This window comes from Saccopteryx bilineata, chromosome 2 (assembly GCF_036850765.1).
Source record: "Saccopteryx bilineata isolate mSacBil1 chromosome 2, mSacBil1_pri_phased_curated, whole genome shotgun sequence".
Classification (NCBI taxonomy): domain Eukaryota; kingdom Metazoa; phylum Chordata; class Mammalia; order Chiroptera; family Emballonuridae; genus Saccopteryx; species Saccopteryx bilineata.
This window is the reverse complement of record NC_089491.1, coordinates 235,384,109-235,401,828: the sequence shown is the minus strand read 5'-3', so window position 1 is coordinate 235,401,828 and position 17,720 is coordinate 235,384,109. Positions and strand designations below refer to the sequence as shown.

At 38.6% G+C, this 17,720-nt stretch overlaps 2 protein-coding genes and 1 non-coding gene across 12 annotated transcripts in view; all 3 read left to right on the top strand.

The window, feature by feature from the left end:
• PUS3 (pseudouridine synthase 3) overlaps nt 1-17,720 on the top strand; it is a 284,654-nt gene that overhangs the window by 116,159 nt on the left and 150,775 nt on the right. The window lies entirely within an intron of this gene.
• Nucleotides 1-17,720, top strand: part of CDON (cell adhesion associated, oncogene regulated) — a 121,268-nt gene that overhangs the window by 39,152 nt on the left and 64,396 nt on the right. For 7 of the 9 annotated variants that reach the window (XM_066259651.1, XM_066259646.1, XM_066259645.1 and 4 more), the window contains exons 2-7: nt 6,498-6,633; nt 8,115-8,387; nt 9,631-9,777; nt 11,405-11,548; nt 12,361-12,648; nt 13,918-14,187. In XM_066259651.1, the coding sequence (XP_066115748.1) occupies nt 6,558-6,633; nt 8,115-8,387; nt 9,631-9,777; nt 11,405-11,548; nt 12,361-12,648; nt 13,918-14,187 (1,198 nt within the window). In that variant the 5' untranslated portion in view covers nt 6,498-6,557. Of the gene's footprint in view, nt 1-2,060; nt 2,175-3,399; nt 3,557-6,497; nt 6,634-8,114; nt 8,388-9,630; nt 9,778-11,404; nt 11,549-12,360; nt 12,649-13,917; nt 14,188-17,720 lie in introns of those variants that run through there. The other 2 variants (XM_066259647.1, XM_066259648.1) reach the window with 2 other exon arrangements.
• Nucleotides 9,844-9,919, top strand: TRNAT-GGU (transfer RNA threonine (anticodon GGU)). Its single transcript has one exon. It is a non-coding gene; the product is annotated as a tRNA-Thr (tRNA).

The following is a 17,720-nucleotide window of genomic DNA, read 5'->3' as shown; positions in this document are numbered from 1 at the left end:
TACATTTAGTCGTCTAATTTCTTCAAAGAGACAGTTCATTTTGATGTCTGGCATATCTTTAGATAAAAACTCAAGACAAGATTCAATATCTGTCCAATATACTTGTGATGAAGTAAAAAAAAAAAACTCCATTGAAAACTGTTATTTCCCGTGATGTTTGTTTCAGACCATTCTTCAAAATATTGAAAACATAAAAATTTTGCACTTCTTTGATAAACTTTTCAGTTATGCCTGGATTTGATTCCTCTAAGTCTGACAATTTTCTTTTTATAATTTAAGAAAAAATTTTCTTTAAAATGAGATTTAGATAGAAGGATAAAGTCATTCAAAATAAAACTAACTTCCGTAGCTGAAATGTGTTTACCTTCAATCTTTTGAATCATTTTGTGAAAAATAGATGCTTGATTATGTACAAAATACATTAATATCTCAGATATTTTATTATTGAAAAACAATTCTGCCTGACCAGGCAGTGGCGCAGAGGATAGAGCGTCGGACTGGGATGCGGAGGACCCAGGTTCGAGACCCCGAGGTCACTAGCTTGAGCGCGGGCTCATCTGGTTTGAGCAAGGCTCACCAGCTTTGGACCCAAGATCACTGACTTGAGCAAGGGGTTACTCGGTCTGCTGTAGCCCCACAGTCAAGGCACATATGAGAAAGTAATCAATGAACAACTAAGGTGTCACAACAAAAAACTAAAGATTGATGCTTCTCATCTCTCTCCGTTTCTGTCTCTGTTTCTATCTATTCCTCTCTCTGACACTCTCTGTAAAAAAACAAAACAAAACCGATTCCAGGATTTTAGGACATTTGTCTAAACTTTAAAAATATGAACAGAGAGGCTCAAATAATTGTAGAACACGCTCTATAGCAGGTGTTAGAGCAAGCCATCTAACTTTTGAATATCTTAAAAGTTTTTTGTATTTAACATTTGCTTCTTCACAAAATTGTTTTAAAGTAGCAACACAAATGGTAAAACGACTAAAATGCAAATAAATTGTAGTTATTCTACATCAACTGGCATAGCACATGACGCTGTGTTGATTGCATTTGACAAAATATGTTCATTACAACCAATTCCTAGTATTTTATTTTGGAGTAACTTGTAATTTTACATACACAGTATTCACCCCTTTGCCCACCAAAATTTGTATTTGTATTATCAGCCGTTAGCGCAACAACTTTGGATTTCAAATTGTTTTCATTTATTACTCTGTATAGATGGTTTGACAAAATTTTAGAAGTTTCGCCCTCAATGGATTCTAAATTTAAAATTTTTACTTGAATGCCCTTGGCAACATTAAAATATCTTACTATTATTGAGTACAATTTAATTTCATTATGATTTTTTTTTTTGTATTTTTCTGAAGTTGGAAACGGGGAGGCAGTCAGACTCCCTCCCTCACGCGATCAATCGGGATCCACCCGGCATGCCCACCAGGGGGCGATGCTCTGCCCATCTGGGGCGTTGCTCTGTTGCATCCAGAGCCATTCTAGCGCCTGAGGCAGAGGCCACAGAGCCATCCTCAGTGCCCGGGTCAACTTTGCTCCACTGGAGCCTTGGCTGCGGGAGGCGAAGAGGGAGACAGAGAGGAAGGAGAGGGTGAGGGGTGGAGAAGCAGATGGGTGCTTCTCCTATGTGCCCTGGCTGGGAAATGAACCCGGGACTCCTGCATGCCAGGCCGACGCTCTACCACTGAGCCAACCGGCCAGGGCCTAATTTCATTATGATTTGATGCATCAGATAAAATTGTTACAAATGCTGCAGTTTCTAAGTCCTCTGTAAGTATTTTGTCACAGTAATTTTTAAATATTGATTTCAAAATAGCCTGGCATTTTGAAATGTCCTGGGACATGAAAATTTTGCATTGTGAAACTTTTCCAATAATTTAGTTGTACAATCCATTCTACGAAAACTTTGATTGTGATTTATGGTTATGAAATGCAAATGTTCCTTTCGTTGCAGCCAACTGTTTTTCATCTTCAGAATAATTTGAAGCTTTAAAAAAATTTGTTTCTTTACAACAGGAAGCTGATGCATCTAATGATTGCTTATGCTTGCAATCATGTCATGTCAAATACAAATACGTCACATCACACGCAGTAGATCGATTCTGCATTGATTGAATACGGACATTTATAGATTAGTCTTCCAGTATCAAAAAGGAGGACATGTAGGAGGACACTTTTCGAGGGAGGATGGAACTTACAAAAGAAAGACTGTCTTCCCTAGAGGAGGACGATTGGTCACCTTATATTCGCTTTAGATTGAAAGACACACACAGAGACTGAAAAAAAAGGAACAGAAAAAGATATTTCATGAAAAGGGATACACATGCACACACACAAAGCTGGGAGAGGCAAGGCTTATACCAGACAAAATAGTCTAAAACAGGGCTACAACCAGAGACGAAGGAAGGACCAAGTAATCTCACTTATGGGTATTTATCTGAAGAAACCCAAAATACTAAATCGAAAAGATGTACATACCATATATTTATTGCAGCATTATTTAAAGTCTATGGAAGAAACCCAAGTGTCTATCAGGAGATGAATGGATAAAGAAGTGGTGCATATATACAGTGGAATATGACTCGGCAATAAAAAAGAATGAACTCTTGCCATCTGCAAAAACATGGATAGACATAGAGGGTGTTATGCTGAGTGAAACAAGACAAAGACAAATGCCAGATGATTTCACTTATATGTGAAATCTAAAAAAACAAAATAAGCAGAACAGAAACAGGCTTATAGATACAGAGAACATTTTGACAGTTGCCAGATGGAAGAAGGGTGAGAGGAAGGGTGAAAAAGGTGAAGGAATTAAGAAGTACAGATCGGTAATAACAGAATAGTCATGGGGCTGTAAAGTACAACACAGGGAATACAGTCAGTAATATTGTAATTATGTATGGTGTCAGATGGGTACTAGATTTATTGGGGTGATTACTTAATAAGTTATATAATGTGTGATCACTGTTGTATACCTGAAACATGAGATACGTCAACTGAAATAAAAAAAAATTAAATGATATCATGTTATGATTAACCTAATAGAAAGGTAGAGTTAATAAAGGATGTTCCTTGTGCTAATAGATTGGTAGCAGTAACGAGCTGTGAAATTTTGAAGGACAGCTGTGAAATAACTCAGTGATCATGTGTGCTAGGGTTAAAGTTGACTCAGGAATTTTTTCACTGCTTTTCAATAAATAAATAGTTGAGGAAAGACTTGGCAAAATGAAGAAACATTCCTACTTGTCCTCATTCTCTCAGGAAAGTGGCTCCTGTTAACAAGTTATTTGAATGTTTACTTTGTCTTGACTGCTTAGCAGTAGTGTGTCAGCTCTTACCCTTAAACCTAGTGAGAATTAAAATAAACCAAAAAATATTTTCACACAGATGGCTCCTTCTTCCCATGACTGGTACCAAAATGCCCTCTTCCATTTTTAAAAAGAGGGCAGGAAGAAAGAATTATAAAGGCAGCCTGGGAACAGTCTACAATTGGGAGAAAGTTGAATTTGCTACTTGTAGATTTTGGAGTACCTGGCATAGAGAAGTAAGCATTTTTAGCTTTGCTTAAATTGCTATACTATCTCTGTATTAGAAGCCCCCCACAAAAGCAAACCTTCCCTTGACCTCTATCAGTTCTCCCTATTTTTCTGCTGGCCTTTTATAGAAAAACTCATGGAGTTTTCTGTGTCTGCTTGCTTCATTTCCTCCCTTCCCATTCTATTGTGAACCCACTGTCAGTCTTTTGTTCCTTCTCCATTGAAACCATTCTTGTCACTGTCACCAGTGAGATCCATCATCCCTTTCCCATCCTACTCTACTTCTCAGCAGTGTTGAGAGAGTTAATGACTCTTCTAGAAATATTTTCCCCCTGGATACGGCATTCTTCTAGATTTCTCCAATTTCACTGATGACTTCTCAGTCTCCATTGTATCTTTCTTCTCTCCTATTTAGTCTCTGAAGGTTGGCATGTCCCACCTGGTCTCTCTCTTCTCATTTTCCTAGAGCTTACACAGTGCCATGGCTGTTATAGCTGTAACATGTACATTGTCAGCTCTGACTTCCTCCACAGCTCCAGACTCCTTTATGTAATTGTCGATCGACAGCAGTCCTGGGATGCCTAATATGTAGAAAACTCGGATTCCACTTGGCTGGAACAGCACTGTTAACTAACGTCCTCTTTATCATCTCCCTCTCTCTGGTCTTCCCCTTTTCAGTAAACAGAGCTACTGTTTGTTCTGTTAAACCAAAACTAAGTTATCCTTGGCACATATCTTTATCTATCTCAGGCTTATATTCAAGCCTTCAGCAAATTTTGTTGGTTCTGTCTTTAGAATATGTTCAGAACCTTGTAACTTTTCACCACCTCCACAGTTGCCCCACCACGTTCCTATCTCTTCTAAGTGACCGCATTACTCTACTTGGTCTCTCTCTTCCGTCTCTGCCCCACTTCAGTCTAGTCCAGGCGTGGCCAACAGTTTCTCCCCCCGGGCTAGATTAGAAAGAAAACTTTTTTCATGGGCCGGACGAAATATTAAAATTTAAGAATGTTAAATACAAAAATGATTCGTTTAAGTAAACAAAATTTTATTATATAATTTGTTTATGAATAAATGTAAGTGAGTGAAAAATTTTAATATATAATATTATTTCAATAAAAATATTTTTAATAAAAATATAATTATATACCGTATAAATATTCAAACGGTATCGCAGTTGAAACAATATTTAATTAATAGAATGAGCTTGAAGGGGTTATATTGCAAATAAAACAATTATTTTGTTTTACAAACAGCCTGGACACGTTTTCAGTTATCAACTGCAGCTATTGTCTATGCTACAATGCCACTTGATTCAGCACACTTGACCATAAAAATAACGAATTGTTTGACCTTGGGTGCGCACTGGCAAACTCCTAAAAGAATGTGGGTTTCACATCGCCACTGAACGTCAAACAGTTCATATCGAGTACAGATGAGTACAAAAGTTGTAAATCTTTATAATGGAATTTTTTTAAAAAATGAAGTATCGCGAATCCATTTGATCAATTATTGGAAGTTAACCCTACATTAGTCATATGCAATTCTTTTCCGTGTATCACTATCTTCTTAAGTATCTCAATTTCCAATAATCAAAGATGCTTTCGCTTCTGAGTAGCTGAGATTTTAAAGTAGTGGAGAATATTAAAAATTTAATCACAGGCCGCATAAACTCATTACGCGGGCTGGATCCGGCCTGCGGGTCGTATGTTGGCCATGCCTGGTCTAGTCCATACCAGCCAAGACTTTTTAAAGCATAAATGAGATCTCATCATTCCCCTTGTTTAAGTCTTCTAAGGGCTTCCCATTGTATTGAGAATAAATTCCAAAATTTTTTATGATATATTTTTCAATTACAGTTGACATACAATATATTAGTTTCAGTTATGCAACACAGTAATTAGACACTTATATGCCTTATGAAGTGATCAATCACCCTGGTAAGTCTAGTACCCATCTGAGAGCACACCTAGTTACTACAATATTTTTTACTGTATTTCCTATGCTGCATATTTCAAACCCATAACTTTATAATTAGCAGTTTTTACTTTTTTTTCTTTTAGAGAGAAAGAGGCAGGGAGAGAGAGACAAAAGACAGGAACATTGAACTGTTCCTGTATGTGTCCTGACCAAGGATCAAACCAGCAACCTCTGTGCTTTGGGACAGTGCTCCAACCAACTGAGCTATCTGGCCAGGGATTAATTTTATTGATTGATTTTATGAGCGGTAGAGAGAGGGGTGGGGAAAGGGAAGCATTCATTTGTTGCTTTACTCAGTCATGCATTCTTTGGTTGCTTCCTGTGTGTGCCCTGACTCGGGATCGAACCTGTAACCTTGTTGGTTTGGGATGACACTGTAACCAACTGAACTGACTGGCCAGGGCCAATTTATACTTCTTAATCCTTTTCACCTTTTTGCACCCAATCCCAAAATCTTGACCATAGCTTTTAAAGCTGGGCAGGCTCTGGACCAGCTCTCCTCCATGCCTTTGTCCTGGCTCATCCTACTCTCTCTAACATGGTCTTTGAATGTTTTGCAGACATGCTCAGTAAGCTGCGTCCCAGCGTAGGCTTGCACTTGGTGTCCTCTGTTTGAATAATCCATGAGCCTGGGTCCATATGTGAAAGAAAAACAGTAGTTCCTATCACAGCAGGCTGTAGTGAAGATGAACTTATATTTAAAACACTGAAATGGTGTGTAGCACACACTGAGATCTGTGTAAATCATGGCTATTATACACTGCTCACAAAAATTGGGGGATATTTAAAAATGAATGTGAAGTGATACAATATCCCCTAATTTTGTGAGACATTAATTTAATGTCTAAGATTTGTTTGTGACTTGAGAAGATACGGCTCATGCTCACGACTTTATTGACTATTCAGATTAATGAATTTAATTGCTTTTCTGGTTTAGATTTTCTTTTTTCTTCTTTGCATGTCTTTCAGTGAGCCAAGGCCTGATTTTGCTCTGGAAATCTGTCCTGCTCGCTTTGATAATCTGGCGCTATGCATCCTGGTCCCGGAGCCCTACAAACACTGCTGTATGCTGTTCTTTTGCCCCTGTGCTCTTCTGTGAGTTCAGGTAAGAGTGGAAGAATGCTAGTGTTTTAGCCCAAGCTTTTCCTCATCTTAATCTTAAACCCAATTTCAGTGTTTTGCTGGTGCTAGTGGTTTCGAAAGACATGTAAAATTTGTTTTGACCAGTTGAATGATTTAAAAACTTGGATTAATTTAGCAGTTTTAACGATCTTTTAACAGGCCTTCCTGTTGTTGTCCTTGTAATTTATTCCTTTTGTTGCCTTAAAAATAAACACTTCTCAATTGTGCCTTTTTCAGTAAGAAGATGCATTTCAAATTTCTGAATTTGGAAATTATAACAGGAATAAAATGCTGACTACATACCACCAAAAAGAAATTTTAGATCAGTGTGTAAGAGTATTCGACTTAGAGTGAGAGAATTTGATTCAAACCCCAGGTCTCTTATGACCTTGTCTAATTTATTATCTAACTCTGGGTTACTGAAAAGCATAGATGTGTTCATTGTTAAATGTGTATGGTAAGCCTGAGCCTAATAATGGTGTGTTTCCTTTTAGATTTTTGTGAAGATTTATATGTTAGACACAAGTGCATTGATATGTATTCATTAAATAATATTTATTTTCCTCTATTAAATATACTGTACAATTATATTAAATTTAGTAAGGAAAAATTGATTTAGTGGTTTTATTACATTATTTTCTTTTTGCTAAACAATATCCTCAAATTTAGTCAAGAAAGGCGTTTCCTTAATCTTCATTTCTGAACAAATATCCTGCGAAAGTAGAGTCAATAATTTATTGATTTTTTTTAAAAAGTATTTTACTCTGCTAAAGTAACAACATTACTATCCTCTGCCCTCTTTTTTGGGTAAAGAGAGGGCTCTCTCTGTTTTGATAGTCAAGTGCAAGAATCCCCCCCCCCCCCAAGTTTCTGGAGGAATAGACATAACAAGTGAAGCTATTCCACACACCAAATAAAAATTATAAGGTTGATATGCTATTAAGCCTTCTATCAAAAAAAGAATAGACTTGGTATTCAGTGTGGCTTTCTAACTTTCTATTTTTGTTTTCTTAAAAGTTGAATATTATTTTGTATTAAAGGGAAGTGGTAAAGAAGTACTATAGCCTTATTTATAAAATAATGTGCTCTACAAAGTAAAATCCTGTTGGTAATATGGAGAGAATCCTTTTTAGTTTGAAAGTCATCTCTACCTCTTCAGATTGTTAACTTTCATTTCTTAAAAGCTACTTCCTTAAATGAGCAATTTGCCATTTCTCATTTATATCATAAGAATTCTTCTCTATTTTACCCTAATTATTAAGTGATAGGTTAACATGTTGCCTTTTTTCCTTCCAAAAATGGGCTTTAAAGACTTCCTAGAACTTGTAAAAGTGTTAAGAACCATAACATATATGCATAAAGTAAGGAATTGCCTGTAGTTACAAAGATTGAGATGAAATGTATTTAATGTGCTTTCTTTCACCTTTTCCTCTTCCTTTGCACATGGGGAATGTTCCCTTGTAGATTTGGCACCTTATTTTATTTCTGAGCCACTGTCTGCTGTCCAGAAACTTGGTGGACCTGTAGTTCTGCATTGTTCTGCTAAACCTGTGACTGCTCGTATCACATGGTTGCATAATGGAAAAAGATTGGATAGAAACGTGGAACAGATTAAGATTCATCAGGGGACTTTGACTATTCTTTCTCTGAACCCCTCCCTTTTGGGTTACTACCAGTGCGTTGCCAACAATAGCGTCGGTGCAGTTGTGAGTGGCCCTGCAACAGTATCCATTGCCGGTGAGTTTAATTTTGTCGCTGTTATTTATGATTTCTCCTGACAGTACTGTTAGTACTTGCATTTTTGAATAGTGGGAAGAGCATGGGTTTTGCAGACAGACACACAGGCGTTCTTGTCCTAGCCTTGACTCTTGCTGTGTGTTTAACTTTGGGAAATATACTTGAACCACTGTGAGCCTCGCCTAGTTGTCTTCCTCTGGAACAAGGCTATGGAAGTGATTTTTTACACAGGACAGTTTTCTAAAGCGAATTCTGAATTTCTTTGTATTTAAAAGCCCTTAATATGAGCAACTAACAAAAAATCTATTGTCTACTTTAACACTCAGTTATTTTATGCAGTTCTTTATCTTTCTTTCACATCTAATTGTTTTATTTGCCTGATTACTGAGTGATTTTAATTTATTTAATTGAAACCAGGCTAAAGAAACAGGAAAATAATAACTGACTGTAAAGAAAGGAATGTTGAGTATTAAACTTAGGGAAATCTGGAATGCATGGTTTTCTTAGTAAGTATGAGCCATCTGCCTTTCAAACGGTGATGGCTTCCAGTAATGGAAAACGTCTTTGTAAGGGCACCCCTATTTACAGAACAAATCTGGATTCCCCAGGAGTAGTGAGTTTGTCATAACTGAGAAGAGTAAATGTTTTTGTAGAGCTGTGACCCATGGACAGCTCCAAGACACACACTGGAGGGCTGCATTCCTGGCGGCAGGCTGCTGAGTGCCTTCCGCTTGGAGATAACAGAGCCCTTCCGGGCAAACTCCATCTGTTGTAAGCTTAAACTGAGGGGACTTGAGACCAACTTAGTATAGTCAGAAAATTCTAGTGATACACAGCTTTGTTTCTCAGTGTCCTAGATTCATGCTCATAAGCCAGTCTATTGACTGTGAGGAGCTACAAACAGAAGGATGCGTGGGGAACGTCGGTTTTGATGAGGGGCTGGCTGCATTGAAGAGGACTTACCTTGAAAAAATGGGAACAGTTATCTTTTCTAGTTCTCCCTACTGTTTTAAGAGCAGTTTGCTTTTTACATGGTTCTCTGGGAAAGGGTACCATAATTCAGCCCCAGCATTAGCCTTGTTCCTCTACCCAAACTGCTGTTTGTGGTGAAAAGATCAGCTACCCTGTGGAATGGGATCAGCTGCCACAAACAGCCGTGTTATGGATGTTGTTTCTAATTTTTGAATTTCCTTTGGGAAAGATGGTTCAAACTTACATTTATTTATCTATTTATTTATTTTAGTTCTTGGTGATTTTGATTCTTCAATAAAGCATGTTATTACAGCAGAAGAAAAAAGTACTAGCTTCATTGACTGCAAGGTACCAGAGAGCAACCCCAAAGCTCAGGTGCGCTATAAAATCCGGGGGAAATGGCTGAGACATTCTACAGGTGAGAGTTTTTATGAAAAGCCAGTGGCACCTACAGGTCAAATGCTCATTAAAGAACCTACTATTGGCCCTGGCCGGTTGGCTCAGTGGTAGAGCGTCGGCCTGGTGTGCGGAAGTCCCGGGTTCGATTCCCGGCCAGGGCACACAGGAGAAGCGCCCATCTGCTTTTCCACCCCTCCCCCTCTCCTTCCTCTCTGTCTCTCTCTTCCCCTCCCGCAGCCGAGGCTCCATTGGAGCAAAAGATGGCCCGGGCGCTGGGGATGGCTCCTTGGCCTCTGCCCCAGGCGCTAGAGTGGCTCTGGTCAAGACAGAGCGATGCCCCGGAGGGGCAGAGCATCGCCCCCTGGTGGGCGTGCCAGGTGGATCCCGGTCGGGCGCATGCGGGAGTCAGTCTGACTGCCTCCCTGTTTCCAGCTTCAGAAAAATACAAAAAAAAAAAAAAAAAAAGAACCTACTGTTAAGCTTTGAGTGCTGGGGATTGTGGATACGAAAATACATAAGATACGTGCTCTCCACTCTCAGAAGTTCAGGGGAGGAGAACAGAAGAAATGGTTACAGTCTAGAAATGATTACAGTCCACTCCCAGAGCTCACCCTCTCAACTCATTCAGGTCTGCTCAGATAGACCTTCCAAGAAGACCACTCACAGGACCCTTTCTAAAATAATGTGCCCTGCAGCTCTCTGTCCTCTCTACTCAGCTTCATTTTTCCCATAGCAGTGTGTTACACATATTTTTGTTTGCTAGTTTGTTCCTTACCCTTTCTCTGCAGCCCCATTCCCAGCACTCAGATGTCAGCTGCACAAGTGCAGGGTCTTTGTCTTTTTTCATTGCTGTGTCACCTGTGCCTGGGCCGTCATTGGCAGAGAGTAGGCACTCAGTACATCCTTGTTGAGAATAAGTGAATGAATAGACATGACTGAATATTGGGTGATCAGCACAAGGTACAGGTCTGCCCAAGGTGGCGGTTGTACCTGGTCATTGTATCTTTGTCTGACTATGTTTGTGCTGTCAGTGTTCTCAAATGTTTCTAACAGGTTTGATTTTGTTACTCTAGAGCTACTCTTTCTTTGCCTTGACTTTCTCTTTCCTTCACTTAATAAATTTTCCTCCATTGCTTATTTGCCGCTAGTCTTATGTCTAAATTTAATGCAAAATTGACTAGGCCCTGGCCGGTTGGCTCAGTGGTAGAGCATCGGCCTGGCGTGCAGAAGTCCCGGGTTCGATTCCCAGCCAGGGCACACAGGAGAAGCGCCCATCTGCTTCTCCACCCCTCCCCCTCTCCTTCCTCTCTGTCTCTCTCTTCCCCTCCCGCAGCCGAGGCTCCACTGGAGCAAAGATGGCCCGGGCGCTGGGGATGGCTCCTTGGCCTCTGCCCCAGGCGCTAGAGTGGCTCTGGTCGCGGCAGAGCGACGCCCCGGAGGGGCAGAGCATTGCCCCCTGGTGGGCAGAGCGTCGCCCCCTGGTGGGCGTGCCGGGTGGATCCTGGTCGGGCGCATGCGGGAGTCTGACTGACTGTCTCTCCCCGTTCCAGCTTCAGAAAAATACAGAAAAAAAAAAAAAATTGGCTAGTCTTAATTGCTGTCCTTTGTAAAGAGATATGCCTCACTATATTCCCTTCCTTCCTCAGAGAATTACTTAATCCTTCCATCAGGAAATCTTCAGATTTTGAATGTTTCCTTAGAGGACAAGGGGTCATATAAATGTGCAGCTTTTAATCCTGTCACACATGAATTAAAAGTCGAACCCATTGGCCGAAAGCTTCTTGTGAGTCGTAAGTATTTGGGAGAATAATGGTAACTAGGAGAGTCCTCAAAAGCATTGCTCCTAAAGAGCGGGGAAATGGAAGTTCATATTGCTCTTAGATTGTGTTTGTTTATCATAAGAGAGCCTTACAAAAATATAAATACATAAATGTGTTATAGAATAGTACTGTATATGTTTTCTGAAAATCAAACGATACGTTGGAGGAGAATTTCGGTCAAGAGTAGAGTGGAGAAATGTGGAGAACTTTGCCCTTTGCTCATATAAAAATAAGTTTTAGAGAAAATATAACTTGATATGAATGGTGATCAAGTTTGTGGCTAACTGAGTTATGAAAATGTATATCTGTCCTCTTTCATACCTGATTTTTAAGTTTGATCTATTTAGTCATTTGTTTTAGAGAAAGAAAAGTATTGATTTGTTGTTCCACTTTGTTGTGTAGTCATTGGTTGCTTCTTATATGTGTCCTGACCGGGATTGAACCTGCAACATAGAGATGATGCTCTAACCAACAGAACTACCCAGCCAGGGCCTCCTACCAGATATTTAGATTATGGTAGTACAGTGAGGTAGCACCAATAGCCAAAGCTTAATGAAGTAGTGGTTCTTGTCCTTGTTGAGAATTCTGCATTTCTAAATTGCTAATTCAGAAGTAGCCCCAAAGGATCACAAATTTTTAGTTCTCACCTGAAAAATGAGAACTACCTATTTGGTAGGACCTTGTAATGTAAAGAAGAATAAATTGGAAGGTAGGAAAGCTCACAGATTTACTAAGGAGGAGATTGGACGTGATACTAATTTTTTGTTGTTTTCTTTTTCCAGGCCCTTCTTCAGATGATTTTCACATTCTTCACCCGACCCTTTCACAGGCCTTAGCTGTCCTTTCTCATAGCCCTATCACCCTGGAGTGTGTGGTGAGTGGGGTCCCAGCTTCTCAAGTGCACTGGCTGAAGGATGGCCAGGATGCTGTGGCGGGAAGCAACTGGAAGAGGTTGTACTCGCATCTTGCCACAGATAGCATTGACCCAGTAGATGCTGGAAACTATTCCTGTATGGTGGGAAGCAAGTCTGGAGATGTAAAACATGTGACTTACGTGGTTAAAGTGCTTGGTAAGATGTTACTTAGTAAATTTTTTCCAGGCAGGCTACTTTCCTGTTATAACTGATATTTGAATGGAAGATCTATTTGTGAACTGTAAATGAAATGAGGAGTATTAAGAGATTATCTACACCAGTAGACAGAACAAGCTTCATTTTCCTAATGGACTGCTGAATTAGGCCGTATTTCTGGGAGTTGTCAGAACATTTCACCTGGGATGTTCTTGGGAACCTCACCCCAACCTGGTTACATAGTATAGAGCTTGTTCCTAGGGACATGGAGGAAAGAGACTAGACCTCAGTAGGATGGAAGATTCTGGGCTGTTCTCAGGTATAGTATCCAGTGGTAGTAACTAAGTAAGGCAAAGTAACTGACTAGAAAATGTCATCTCAGAAAGAAATTTCATTTCAATTTATTTTCCCTTTTGGAATGTTTTCACTGTATCTGGCTCATAAAGTCTGCAGTATTTTCACCTACAATTCTGTATCTACTCTTATCTGAATATTGTTCCTTCCACTGCCTACCTCATTATCGTGTAGTAGCAGAAAACATTTTCCTTTATCAAAGCAGGTTTTCATGAAAACCCCCAAAACTAAATCATAAGTTGTTTCATAGTCAATATAGTTTTATAAATCTGCACATATTTAATTGCATCAATGGCTGATGTAAATACACTGGAATTAATCTAAGTATTGACAAATGGGCTTTAAAGTTTAATGATCATTAGGACTAGATTGATATTTATAATAATTTAATTTGGGCATATGTTAACAAATGTTGATAAATGATTTACTTTGTTTAGGTAAAAACTCACTTGACGGATATTAAAGGGCTTTTTTTTTTTTTTTGTCCAGTACACACCTAACCTCAAAGCAGAATTGATCATAAAAGGAATTTCACTTCTGAATAAAAGTTTTTTGTTTTGGCTCTTGTTTATTGTGATATCCAGGGAAACTATTATTTTATTTCAAACAGATCACCTGAAACTAATGCTAAGAGAAGCCCCAAATTAGAAATTCCGTGTGTGTGTGTGTGTGTGTGTGTGTATTTATTTGTGTGTCTGTTGAGGGAGTTAAGTGGGTGGAGAGATCTATAAAGAGATTATAACATATTAGTAACATATGGTTTATCCTATTAAAGGAAAGTTAAAATACATTTCTAATTATTTTTTTGAGCACAGCAGATGGGAGAATGTGAGTAAACAATACAATTTAGTTTTAACTAGTTATTGGTAGAGAGATTTTATATGACTTGTGTGATAATTTATGTTTTGTTTTCAGAACATGCCTCAATTTCTAAAGGACTGCAGGATCAGACAGTGTCTCTGGGTGCCACAGTCCAATTTACTTGTGAGGTTCATGGGAACCCATCTCCCAACCGTACCTGGTTTCATAATGCACAGCTTATTCAGCCTTCCCCACGACATCTAACTGCAGAAAATGGATTGAAAATCAGTGGTGTTACCATGGAAGACTCTGGGCTGTATCAGTGTGTAGCAGATAATGGGATTGGATTTATGCAGTCTACTGGGAGACTTGAAGTTGAAAAAGGTAGTCTTTTTTTTCTTTCTTCTTTTTCCAAGTGAGAGGAGGGGAGCCACAGAGACAAACTCCTACAAACGCTCTGACCGGGATCCACCTGGGTTCAACCCCTGTTGATGCCATGCTTGCAACCAACATATTTTTAGCACCTGAGGCAGAGGCTCTGTGGATCCATCCTTAGTGCCTGGGGCCGATGCGCTTGAACCAATCAAACCATGGCTGAGAGAGAGAGAGAGAGAGAGAAGCGAGAGGGAGAGAGGTGGAGAAGCAGATGGGCACTTCTCCTGTGTGCCCTGACTGGGAATCAAATCTGGGACATCCACATGCTGGGCTGACACTCTACCACTGAGCCTGAAAAAGGTAGTCTTTAGGTTATGTAATTAATTATAGAAAATTTTACTTTATGTATAGGCTTTTGTTATGGTTAAAATTTAACTAAAGGGAATGATCCTATCATCATAACAGAACTGTCTTCACCTTCCCTGATCCTTTCTAGTTGCAGAGAGGTATTTCCATGAAGGAGCAGCCTTATTTAATCAAGCTCATTAAAATTTTTAAGAGTATATTTTTCAACAGATACTTCATAGTTTAAAAGGTATATGCTAAAAGTTTCATACTCCTGTTCCCAGCTAGCCAGGTTTCTCGTTAGAACTTAATGAGTTTTATCAGTTTTTAAAAGACTATCCTTGTTATGTCACACACAATGTATGTACATTAAATAACAGCATCTATCTTTTTAATTTTTACATAAATATTTGGTGGTAGGATTTTTTATCTTGAAATTTTCACTTATATATTGGCTATCTTCCCATATGGCATATTAAATAGTATTTTTATTCCTTTTTAAAAATGGTTGCTTATTAGTATTCCATAGTATGCTTGTAATGATTTGACTAGTACCTTTTGATGGCTGTTACTGATCTTTTGCTCTAATAGGAGTTATATAATAAATGTCCTTCTTCATAGATTTTGCAGTTGTGTGAATGAAGTCCTAGAAATGAACTTGCTGCATAAAAGCGTACATGCATTAGTACTTTTGGTCACTATCAGAGTTGCTCTTTAAAACTGTTGCCAGTTTGCATTCCCACCAGCCGTGTGTAGCTCCACATTTCCTCATATCTTCACTAAGCCGGGGTTGTCAATACTTTTTCAAAATCTTTTCAATCTGATAGATTTTTAAAAATTGCCTCTTCATTTTTATTATTATGAAGTTGGACATCTTTTCATTTGTTTTTGAGCCATTTGAACTATGTATTGACTGTTCATTGTCTTTTATCCACTTTAAAAATTAGATTGGTTTCTTTTCTTATTGATTGAGAGGAGTTCTTCATATATTAGAGAAATTAATCTTTTATTTACAAGTTACAAATATTTCAAATGTCAAATAATCAGTATAATACAGACCAGTTCTGACCTTGGTGCAATTGCCTTAGAAGTTAAAAATAAAAAATACCTTTTTTTTTTTTCTTTTTTTTTTTTTCTGAAGGCTGGAAACAGGGAGAGACAGTCAGACAGACTCCCGCATGCGCCCAACTGGGATCCACCCGGCACACCCACCATGGGGCAATGCTCTGCCCACCAGGGGGTGATGCTATGCCCATCCTGGGTGTCGCCATGTTGTGACCAGAGCCACTCTAGTGCCTGGGGCAGAGGCCACAGAGCCATCCCCAGCGCCCGGGCCATCTTTGCTCCAATGGATCCTCGGCTGCAAGAGGGGAAGAGAGAGACAGAGAGGAAGGCGCGGCAGAGGGGTGGAGAAGCAAATGGGCGCTTCTCCTGTGTGCCCTGGCCGGGAATTGAACCCGGGTCCTCCGCACGCTAGGCCAACGCTCTACCGCTGAGCCAACCAGCCAGGGCTAAAAATAACTTTTGATCAGCATATATTTGGAAATTTAAGATTATACATCTCCGTAACTGGGTTAAGACTATTATAAGGAAATTTAAAATACTTTGAATGATAATGAAAATGCCACAGATCAGATTGTATGCGATATAGCAAAATTGGATCTTAGAAGGTAATTTATAGCCCAAATGCTTATAAAAGAAAACCAGTCAGATTGGAAATTAGAGAACTAAGTGAAATACTAGAATAGATTTAGAGAAAGCAGAAGAAAGGAGGTAAAGATAGAGGCAGAAAGCAAGTAAATAGAAAATGAAGGTTAAATAGAGGCATCGGTACAGGCACACCTCACTCTGCTGCACAGCGCTGCCTGCTCTCCGGGTGGGGTGCTTTTTACTTGTGGAAGGCAAGACCCCCACCAACAAAAAGATTGCTACATACTCGCTTTATGGTACCGGCAGTGTAGGACAGAACCTGCAACGCTGTATTTCCCCAGGTATAAGACGCACCCTGTTACGAAAAATTTGGGGTCTAAAAACTGGGTGCGTCTTATATACAGTGGTTGTAGATTTTTTTAACTTGCATTTCCCGCTTTTTTGCACTTGTTTTTATGCTCATTGTTGAAGACAATGATTCGTCATCAGACACACCAGCTAATGGATGGGAGTTTTGACAGTGATGAGGAGTTGTATGAATTTTATGATGAATAAAACTTGAGTTCAGTAACTTTATGTAATATGTATTTTTTCAAATTTCAGGCCCAAAGTTAAGGTGCGTCTTATACATGGGAAAATATGGTACCTCTGAGGTATGCCTGTAAGGATAAAAGTTGGTCTTTGTAAAGCCTAATAAAATGGAAATGAATCTGGCAAAATACAAATAAACTATTAGGATTAAAAAGTACAAGTCTTATAGAGATTAAAATAATAAAACTGTGATAAATTTTATGCCAATAATTTACAAAGGTAGACAGAAATGGACAAATTCTTAGGAAAACTGCAACTTAGTAAAGCTGACTTAAATATTGTAGAAAGTAACCGACCATTCCATACATTATACAAACTCTTCCAGAAAAAAGGAAAAACTGAGAACTATCCAGATGATATGATTTTGATTCCCAAATCACCAAAGAATGGAATGAGAAAAGAAAACCAAAGGCCAATCTCACTTATGAACACAGATGGAGAAATCTATATAAAATATATATTATATTAGTCAGCCATCAGTATATAGAAAAGGAAATGCAGCTCAACCAAGGAGTTATTCCAGGAATCAATTAAAATTTAAGTGTCATTCATTCTATTTATCTAGTAAAGGAGAAAAACAATGTGATGATCTCAATCGAAGCAGAAAAACATTTGACATAATTCAGTGTTTATATTAGACACTCTTAGAAAAATAGAAATAGAATGGAATTTTTTAAACTTGATAAAGAGTAACAAATCGGAGAATCACTTTTAATGGTGAAATGTTAGAGGCATTCCCTTTAAAATTTGTTTTATTTACCATAATACTGGATATTTTAACCAGCACAGAATAAAAAATTTTAAAAAATTATATATATAAGGATAAGAAAGAAATCAAATTGTTATTTACTTACAGCTCTTATGATTATCCACATTGAGAATCTTTACTAGTTTGCTGGCAAATTATTAGAAATAAGAGCATATAGCGAGGTGGCTGGATGAAGACCAATAAAGAA